The sequence below is a fragment of the Xiphias gladius genome, chromosome 22 (genome assembly GCF_016859285.1).
Source record: "Xiphias gladius isolate SHS-SW01 ecotype Sanya breed wild chromosome 22, ASM1685928v1, whole genome shotgun sequence".
Lineage (NCBI taxonomy): Eukaryota > Metazoa > Chordata > Actinopteri > Istiophoriformes > Xiphiidae > Xiphias > Xiphias gladius.
In genome coordinates, this window is record NC_053421.1 from 13518269 (window position 1) to 13528526 (window position 10258).

Sequence of the window (10258 nt, forward strand, 5' to 3'; positions counted from 1 at the left end):
TTTTGGTCATATTTTGAACGGAAAACTTTGGCTGCTTGTCACCTTTTAACCGCACTGCCCTTGCAAAATAACTGGGGGAAAAAACAGCAACTTCAAACCAAGAAATTGTTTAGCTATTAGCACTAGTTGCAACAGCAGTGTTCTTTTTTCTATGGGCCGTTACATAAGAATCGTTTCAGCCAGAATTTTTTCCCTGTGAGCCAAAAATTCTGCTGAATCTTTGACTTGAGTAGGAAGAAAAATGAGGGGGTTGCAAGTGAGGAGACACATGTTTATTAACATTATATAATGTAATATAAAGAGCAAAATTTGACATTCAGAAATGGGAATAAAGAAAGTGCCATAGAAAAGACACTCATGGTGACATGAAAAAATACATATAACAAAGACTAGCCATCCAGTGGTGTTTACCTCGATGAATATCTGATACGTTTTACATGAGTTTACTGAATGCATCTAAAATATTATGTGCCAGTGAGTTTAGCTTATAGAATGACGTAATGTATCCCAGACCACTGTGTGAAGTCAGCTGACATCAACAATGGCTTGGTGAAGAAAAAGTGAGCTGAAGAAAGATGCACTACCTTGTTTACCTGATAGCAATCAAATGAGCTACACGTTTCATTCTTATCTGCAAGCCGCACTTATTGATCATATGAGTGTTTATCTGCACAGAGCCACGTTAATGTCGGGAGGCGTCTGTCAGACGATGTTGAACTCGCACACTGAGGCCTTTTCAGCTCTGCAGCTCTCGTCAAACCACTTCCCATTGGCTGTGGTGGAGAGGATGGCACAGTTCTGGCTGCGCCCTCCGTCCGGCTGCAGGGTGATTTCTGTCTCCCAGTTCTTGAAGCGCACGCCGGCCCCCGATTGGTCCACCCACTGGCCGTCGGTCACTATGTCGTTGATGCCCAGCCAGATGTGCTCCTCGGGGCCGATGCTCTGGCGGACGTAGCTATAGAGCTGGTCGTTCTCGTCCCCTGTCAGAGGCGTGCTGAGGCTGCCTCCTTTAGCAGTGCAGTCATCACTGGCTGTGTGGAAAGTCTTCTTCACTGGGTCAGCCAAGAAACACTTGCCGAGGATCTTTGTGCCTCTCAGACAAACTGGAGTGGAACATTTTGAGAAAGTCAGTGTGGTTGAGGTGCCATTGCTGCCTACGTTTGGCTCTCCATCTCTAGATAATGTTGAATTAGAGTTTAAAATATGAGATACTGTACAGTCTGCCACTCCTCACTCTTCTACTTTGGATACAGCGTGTTTGTAGTGTAGTATAATATACTTTAAAAGTTTAGTCAGCTGTGAGACTACAGCTGTGCATCTAATTATCTTGTAAAAATCGAATTTCTTTACAGGAGTAATACCTGTTTGTAAAGCCTGCAGCTCTTTCAACAAGTTCAGCTCCTGAACAATGTCATTTATCTGTTTCTTCAGCTCCTCAATTGCAGCATTGTTTGCAGAGTCTGGAAGAGCAAAAAATGCAAAATGCCTTCAGTCAGCATTACTAATGAAATTTCACAGTTGTTCAGCAGTGTTGTTCTGTCAAAGTTATTAATAGACTTAATAAGTGAGGACGTTGTTTTCAGTTCTTCAATATCAAGTTTGTACCAAGTCCTACCTTTCTTGTCATTTCTTCTCTTTGAGGTGGTCTGCTGGAGTGTGCAGTGTGCCAGCAGCAGAAGGCAAAAGATCAACCGAACCCTTCTAGCCTCCATAGTGCTGGGAAAAATGCTATAAATCCGCTGTAAAGAAACTTCCTTGGAGCCGCACCACAAAAAAGCTCCTCGCAGCTCTGAGCCCTGGCCAGACTGTTGTGTTTTACACGCCCGGAGCGGCAGCACCGAGTTGAATGGGGAAATCTCATCTCATAGAGAAAAAATGTTTTACAGATGTTGAACAGCCGCTTGTGTCGCTTTTGAAACGCTGAAGGGAGACGGATGGGGAGCAGGATCGTGCAGCGCTTAACAGCGTACAGACAAGCATGACTCTGGTTCCATATGTTTGTAGGTTAACACTGAATTACCGCAGGCCCTTATATGTCAGTGTGTTATTATGTGTGTGTTATATCACGTTACTTACATAAACAGAATTTAGATATTTCACTTTTTTATCAAAAATCTGCATCTGTTTGTGTCAATTAATAGCAACAACTATAAAGTCACCAACAGCTTTGCAAGTGATTTTTCGTAGTGGCTTGCTAATCGAACTGTGAACTTAATCTTGTTTTCCTGTCAAACCATCTGTTTGTTTTTCTGCTGAGGGCACCAACAGGCCAGACGTCGGATGTTTTGAGGTTTCTCCCAGATCCTACATCTGGATCTCCTCAGTGAGCTGGATGGGGTGCAGATGACACGTGGCAGATACTTATATAATGAAGAAATACTGCTGCGAATTTAATATTTGTGTGTTTTATCTCTCACTGTAAAACTAGTCTTCAGTTTCAGTGACCACTGCCAGCAATGAGAAAGGTGACTGCCAGAGCCTCGAAATGTTCAGTGATATCACATTTCACTCTCTGACTAAAAGCAGCTCCCAGCTAAATAACACACTGAAGTGATGCAATGCAAAGCTCCACCGCCAAACATGAGCAAGTACACTCAGAGTAGCTTGACCTTTCATGTAAAAACAGCTAGATTACAAAGAGGGTGTAGTTTATTTTTTCACAGTGTCTTTGATTTATTGATAGAAATCGGCTTTATTTGTTTTTTCTAAAGAAACTTATTTTATTCATCCCTTCTGTAGCACTTCAATACAATGTTTGTAAGGGGTGGTGGGATTGGGAAGTTGGGGGTCTTATTGCCATTACTCTTGTTTTGTCTCGTGTGCTTAGTGTTATTATTTCTGTTATGAAATTAATAAAATACATTGAGACAAATGCAGTGATTTTATCAGTGTATTTGAAATAAAAGTATTTACAAAATTAATTAACAATGAAGCCAGTTCTGTAAGTAGAACGGTAATGTGACATTCACTGAAAATAAGTCATTTATAATGTACAAAAGTTCAGGCAAAGGCAAAGGCAGCTTGTAAATACATACAGAATAACAATGCCCAGTCATGGTGTACGCTGACGCTCGAGCTTCTGATTCAGAGCTTGTCGGCAGCACAAACGTACAGACAGTGCTTGGGTCACAATTCAATATTCATACTCGCTCAGATGCATAGTTAGTTAGTTAATTGGTTAATTTGAGTCCAGAGTACATCACCTTGGCTGTCAGTGCTCCATCTTCCATAGAATAATAATGATGCATTTATGTGGCCTATTGCTGAGGTGACAACACAGGAGGAGACTAAACAGCACACGGTCTGCAGGTACATGGAAGGCTGGGTTGAATTATATGATGGTTGTGCACATGCAGTATGTTATGTTTATGCAAGTAATTTATTTGTTATTAATCTATATTTTTCTATTTGTCTGAATCCTGTTCCTGTTCCTGTTCACCACTGGAATACTTATTTTCCCCCTGGGGAAAAATAAAGTGTTATATTATTTTACTCTTCAGTTTTACAGTCTTGTTTTAAAAATTCTCCTTTACTCCAACTTCTGTGTTCAACGCACTCTGTGCATTTGTTCATTGCTCAGTGGATAAGAAGCACTTGAGATAAATACAGAGCCCTTTGCATCGCAGCTTTGCTCTTACTTCTAACGAAGGAAACAGCAAAGCTCAATATTTTCCAAACAGTGCAGCTTCTATGATGCTATACCAATCTGGGTATTTTTCTAATATAATTAATCATTTTAGAATTTTTTTTCACAGTGCAAGAAAACTGAAAACACTGAAAAAGAAGTAATAAAAAAATCACAGGAACACACAAGGTTTGCAAAACCACAACACTCGACAAGAAATAAATACAACAAAATGATGAACATATCACAGAAAAAAGACACATCTTGAGGTAAAAACATGCAGGAATAAATTAAATGTGCTTCATGTTTGAAAAAAAGCATACAATGAGTCCTCTTCATCTTGCTGCCACGGTAAACTATCTTTAGCCTCTGCAGAGTATTAGGCACCATCCCTCTGGTCTACGTTGGGCAAAGCACTGCAACAACGGCAGAGATGAATATTAGCAGGGCTATGACAGACTAGGGATGAAGCTTCAGTATGAGTCAATGTCAGCAAAAGTGCAAGGCAGGAAATAAAAAAGGAGGAAAAACAAAAGGGAGAACAACACCGGTGAAAAATCACAGTTTCACTGCATCAGTTAGATCCTACCAAATATCTGAAATGAAAATAAAATGAAGGACAACGAACCTATCTCAAAGATAGGTAGGGCAATTTGAAAGGATAAATATTTGCAGGCAACTAATAATCATAAAACAGTGTCTTAAATGTTAAGTGCAAGGTGAAGAGAGCTGTCACTGTCTGTGAGTCTAGACACTAGACACTGGGATAAACCATGCTGCGGCCAGTCACTGTGTCACTATGTAGGGAGAAGGGAGAAGTGAGAAGGAGAACATCGGGGTCAGACTGCACTACGACTCAGCGGCAGAGAGGGGGCGCTCTCCCATCGTGAGCGACAACACCACAACAGTGCACTTCACATGTGAAAGTGTCACAAACCTCTCCATCCATGGCTCACACCAGAGCTAGCCGGTGTGAGGCAGCCATAAATTAGGCAGAGTAGAGCACAAGGAGTAGAGACAGAAAACAGAAAGGAATGAAAACAGAACGCATGTGAAAGAAAGGACACAGAAGAGACAGAACCCAAGTGTTTTGGTAGGAGACACCGAAGGAACATACTGGTTGTTTAATGTGCATCACATCTATAGTATTTTACATCAATGTCAAATGAGTTTCTAAAGCATACAGTACTTGTTTAAGTTGATTTCCTGAAAACATGGCTGTTTTTTTTGTCTAGGTTTGCTTTTTGCAACATGGTAGTGCAGTAACGAACGTTCTGTAAAAATTCAAATACTTAGTGAGAGCTGCAACATTCGAGACCTGAGGGTCAGCAGCCAACCTTTTTAGTTCTAGGAATCTACCAGATTTATATTATGATTTTCAAACTATCCATATTTGCTTATTGTTTTTTTGTCTACGTATGATTTTTCAACAATATAAGTTTAAAAAAAAGGAAAACTTTGTGGCTGCCAACTGTCAAACTTGACATTTTGTTGTGTCTTTAAATGAACCAACATGGTTTGTTTTCAAAGCAGTACTTGTTCTCAGATGCAAAACCACGCAACAACGATGAAACTTGACCAAACTTGGCAAACTTGACTTAAAAAACATAAAAGCAGTGGCATGTTCAGAGTGACGGACTGGATGGATGGACAGCCTCTATATCAAGTAGGTTTCAAGTCTTGGCAAGATGATGTTTTCCTACAATTTAGTCATTTTGAGAGGTAGGAAACCGATTCTAACTGTTGCTTAATGCAATGAAAATTGTCAAAAGCAATACTAATTACAGAGGATTTGTAGTAAATGGGCTGAAAAACATGTCAAACCACGCGTGGTCCTTCAACTCCACGTTATCAGCCCAGTCACAAGTGATCAGTCATTATATAATCTACGCTGCAGATATAGCACCAACATATCGCACCACCAACTTCCACAGTGTACAGACAAAAAAGAGAGACGCTCACCTTTGAGAATGTAGTCTGTTAAGAGACTGGGCACCTTGTCACTGTCATCTCTCATAGCTTGTAGAACTGAGAAGCAGCAGATAGAGAGGAGTGAATCGATCAGTCACAGCCACCGAAATTCAAGTCATGGCTGGTAACAATGAGGGAACTTACTCTTGGTCAGGACCTGGAGGTCCTCAATCGAAGGAGGGTGTCCCTTTTTCTCATAAGGGATGACTGTCGTCAAATACTGTAAACCATCAGAAAAACAGTGACACAGAGAGGGAGGGAGAAAGTCAAAAAGCGGAACATCTAATGCATGAATACTGGAGGAAAAACAATACATACAGTCTGACTGGTTCTTTACTTAAGTAGCAGATCGGGTTAACTATTTTGAAAAGGAAGATAGCTGCGATAAAGTGGATGTTTCTGTGGGTTGGCATTCCTATCGAAGTGTGTATTCTCTGTGCGGAAAGCAGAGAGGCAAAGTGCAGCAGCTCAGAGAGAAATGGGAAAGTAACCTGTCTGTCACTGCACCCACTCCCGAAAGTTTGCCGGAAGCTGTTTTGAATGACAGAGGAGAGTCCCTCCATGCTGAAGCGCTGAGGAGGAAGGAAGTAAAGCAGAGAAACATAAGAGGAGATTTAAGCAAAGAGCGGTAAATCTTTTCAGGAAATTGCAGTTTGTTGGCAAATAAAACAACAAATGCAGCAAGAAAATGCAGCAATGAGTGGAAAAGAAAGACCTCAAGACATCACACGATTACGGCAATATCACTATTCTAACGTTTCAAGAGATCAATGAGGAGATAAATAAAGCAACAGAAATAACCAGGCTGGTAATGTTTCCTTAAAACCTGACTGTTAGAATAAAGTACTTACTGATCCGAGTGTTTTCTCAGCGTGTACCTGCGACGTCCCAGCTCCACCTTTAAGCCTCTTCTTCTTCTTCAGCAGCTCACGGTGCTCCTTCTGCCGGTTCTGTACGTCAATGAGCGCTGAGATGAAACTGTTCTTCACCTCTTTCTCAAAGTCCAGCTCGTCCCTGAGAGCCAACTGCTGCACCAGCTCCTCTGAGAACCTCCTGATGTTCGTCTCTGTCTCCTCCAGGCATTCATTCAGCTCCGCAACACTCAGGATCCTCACCCCTGAACCGCAAACGCACACAATACGCACAAAACATGCAGGTATTCGATACTGAAGGAAACCAGGCGGGCCCTTTAAAAATGCGAGAATCAGCGATATACTACATTTATTCAGTACAGTATGAGAACGGAATTTTATAGACAACGTAGATGTAAAAGTGTGTTTCTAGATTCAAATCTTAAGTAAAGGATGGATCTTTTGTGCAAAGTTTGTATTACATTTACTACAAAAAATATCAAATTAGGATGTAAAATTCACAGTGCACACATTGAAAAAACTGGTGCCAGAGTATTGATAAAGCGTAACCGTGCTTTATTTTACTTTATATTTTTCTTATTGTCATTAAATCCCATGAAAAGACCAAAACCAATACTTTAGTCGGTCTCTCAATAATGTCTGTCTTCCCTACCCTGTCTTCGGCTCTCAGGCCCAAGCCGAGTCCCACTGTAGATGTAAATCTTTAAAAAAAACTTGTCAAAAATCTATATTTTCACTTTTTAAAAAGGCTAAATAATGACCTGAAACAGCTGGGCACTGTAGTTTTTAGCAGACATTAATTCTCTGGTAACTGGTGCATTTCTTAGGGACTATTTTCAGTTGTGGATTAATACACATTTGGTGCTTTATTGAGCATTTAGAGTAGCAGGATGGTACATGTGGTATTGACTCAAAATAAACTGTAGTGCCCCTGTTCATTGTAAAGGAGGAACATGTCGCCTAATGTAACACTTCGGCTCATTGGTGTGTTTTTTTTTTAAACAGTTTTTGGACAATGGAGCTCTATGACAGAGGAATAAGCTATTATCAGACTTTGGCTACACAGACAATACTGTTTATAGCGTCAGTTCGTTGTTGGTTTTTGGTCTTTTCATGGGATTTGCTGACAATGAGAAAAATATAGAAGATCCCCAGAGTTGTCCTTTAATTGTGATGAACTTGTGGTGAAGCTCACACTGGTCTGTACCACTTTGTATGTGTTCTCAGAGTTAAAAAAAAAAAAAAAAAAAAACACGATATCATTGAACCATTGTAAGAGAATGTTTCATAATATTCATAATGTACCAGTGTATTAATAACAAATTGCACGATGAAGGCTTCACGAATCACAAAAACCATATCAAGACACTGATGAAAATGAATTCAGTACTGCAAGAAGACACATCACGAACATAATGGTGCCTTTATACCGATAACATATCACAAGAGACGTGTCATCCAATATTTGTCCTGATTAGGGGACACTCACTCTCCTCATAGCTGGGGCTGCTGGTGGACGGCTGGACCTCCGGTGAGAGCATCGGGAGGTCCGACTGACAGGGATTGTGCTCTGCCTCCGTGTCGGGCGAGTCCTGCATCATCTCCTCTATCTCCTCAATAACCTGAGAGAGAAGAAGGAGACGCGCTGTCCCTTTGAACGTCAGTCAGTAGCCACAGAGGGACTTCACGTCACGTTAAGCTGCCACTGTGCATTTGCAGGCTGGAAGCGCAGTGACTGCTAACCGGCCCGGCTGCCCTGGAGGCCGGGGTCTTACCTGCTCGGCTGTGAAAAGGGGCTCCTCTGCGAGGCAGGAGACAATGATGGAGTGCATGTCCAGCTGCTCCCTCAGCTCCTCGTCGTCCGACAGCTCCGCCGTGACATCAGTCTTCCTCTAGCCAGGAACAGGAAGGGGGGGGGGGTTTAATCAAAGCGCTAAACCCTGGCACAATGAATATTTGAGATTTGTGAGACGAACGGACGAGAGATTTGGCGGGGGAGGGAGACGGGCGGTGTGTGTGTGTGGTGGTGGTGGTGGGGGGGCTGGCTGTCGTGAGGGAAAGTGGGACGGAGATGGGATGGGAGGGGTGGGAATCACTCACGGGTTTCTCCCCCAGGTTGAACGTTGGGATGTGGAGGGAGCGCGTTCGAGACTGTCTCCAATCCACCGGCATCACGTGCCCGTAGTTACCGGTCAAAGTGTTCCAGATTCTGTGGAGAGAGGAGGCGGGAACAAAACAAGTCTTAACAAACATTTCGGTGGAAAATGCTCAATCACACCGACAGTTTTATCAACATTATGGACCGGTTGCTTCATAACAACTGTTCCCTGAGCACAGATGTGTCACAATCCGACTCGACGGTTTTGGTGTGGAGGGCAAATACAACACACTCCTGTAATCCCCAACGCAGAACACCATCAAGTCGAAATGATTAAATTTTGGCATCACAGGAGCCCAAAGCTGCAGGACGGAACAATATACGTCAGCGGACGGATAAGGGTGATGAAAATGATGATTTACTGACCTTGTTAACCACCGACAAACCCAGTGTTTGACATCTAGTCAATTAAAATGTCTTTGGAATAGTAACATTTGGATTTGTGGTTTTGGAACAATAGCAATATTTCAGATGTTTTAACCTGAAACTGTCTGGTGCTTTTTTTTGTTTGTTTGTTTGTTTGTTTGTTTGTTTTGCTTGAAAAGTGACTGAACCAATTAATAGATGATCAAAATCGTTTCAGATTATTAGATAGTTGAACATAATTGTCAGTCAACTGATGGATTCATTGATAAATAATTCCAACGCAAAATAATACGATAATATGAGGACTGGACGTGAGTACACATGCATGTGCACTAGAAACAGGCTTATTGTTAGAGTGGCTTAGAGCAGACCTATATCCTGAGGTTTAGCGGCTTGACCAAAGATGGCTGTCATTGTAGCCCCATCACATCCTGACAGATAACAACCCTTTCTACGCAACGGCGGCTCCCCCCCCTGTGGGAAACTGGCCGTCCCGCGGCAGGTGCCGTGCCTTCACACGCTTCTCAAAATGCGAGCCGCAGCGTAGAGTGGAAGCCTCCACGTCCGCTCGTGGTTGAAAACAAACCGGCCCCGCGGACAGGGCCACGGGCGAACGCGCTCACTCGTCTTTCTCCAGCAGCGTGTCCTCTGCGATCACGCTCCCCGGAGCGATGCTTTCCGTCCGGCCGCCAAAATTCCGGAAGCACGCGGACAGCCTCTCGTCAAGATCGCCTGCCGGGTCCTCCGTGGACCCGAAAGCGGCGGGCCCCCCCGGCGGGGAGCCGCTGCTGTCGCGCAGCTCGGGGAGATCGTGCTCATCCCGGAGGAGCCGCGGTGCCGCTTCCTCCGCGGCTGCACGGCCCTTCCGCGGCACCAGCCCCTGCTCCGAAACCGCGTTCACACCACCCAAACTCGGCCAGTCGTCGTCGGAATGCGCGATGGGCGCAGCCATGGCCCGCGCCGGCCTAAGAGCTCCGGGGAAAGAATGGATGAGCGGTGGGGCCGGCAGGCCTCAGCATCCTCTCCGTCCGCCCGCTCTCGCTCCCCACGGCCAAGGCTGCAGCGGACAGTGTGGCCGCACCGGGCCGACTAGTGGTGGCAGTGTCCAGGATTTCAGGACCCAGAGTAGTCAGGGAAGCGTGGTGACAGCTACCTAGACTCAGCTGGTCAGTCTGAAAATCAACATGTTTTTTTCAAAGGCAAAAAAAAAAAAAAAAAATTCAACAAGTTGCTGCTTTTAATTTTTTTTTTCCAGGCAAACTTGTA

The 10258-nt window shown here is 43.5% G+C and overlaps 2 protein-coding genes across 4 annotated transcripts; both read right to left on the reverse strand.

Annotated features, from left to right (window-relative positions):
- Positions 1-273: 273 nt before the first annotated feature.
- Positions 274-1813, reverse strand: clec3ba (C-type lectin domain family 3, member Ba). The gene is made up of 3 exons (XM_040118190.1): positions 1616-1813; positions 1362-1460; positions 274-1103 (listed from the first exon to the last, which is right to left on the reverse strand). Exons 1-3 carry the CDS (start codon positions 1710-1712, stop codon positions 703-705), a joined length of 597 nt encoding a protein of 198 aa, XP_039974124.1. The 5' UTR covers positions 1713-1813; the 3' UTR covers positions 274-702.
- Positions 1814-2882: 1069 nt separating this feature from the next.
- Positions 2883-10047, reverse strand: fez2 (fasciculation and elongation protein zeta 2). 3 transcript variants are annotated; one of them, XM_040116887.1, is made up of 10 exons: positions 9616-10047; positions 8569-8677; positions 8244-8360; positions 7958-8090; positions 6448-6713; positions 6088-6168; positions 5741-5816; positions 5588-5653; positions 4563-4588; positions 2883-4041 (listed from the first exon to the last, which is right to left on the reverse strand). In XM_040116887.1, the coding sequence occupies exons 1-9, from the start codon at positions 9942-9944 to the stop codon at positions 4578-4580; spliced, it is 1188 nt and encodes a 395-aa protein (XP_039972821.1). In that variant the 5' UTR covers positions 9945-10047; the 3' UTR covers positions 2883-4041; positions 4563-4577. The 3 variants fall into 3 exon arrangements, with proteins under 3 accessions (XP_039972821.1, XP_039972820.1, XP_039972822.1); XM_040116886.1 differs by lacking the exon at positions 4563-4588; XM_040116888.1 differs by lacking the exons at positions 4563-4588; positions 6088-6168.
- Positions 10048-10258: the final 211 nt, after the last annotated feature.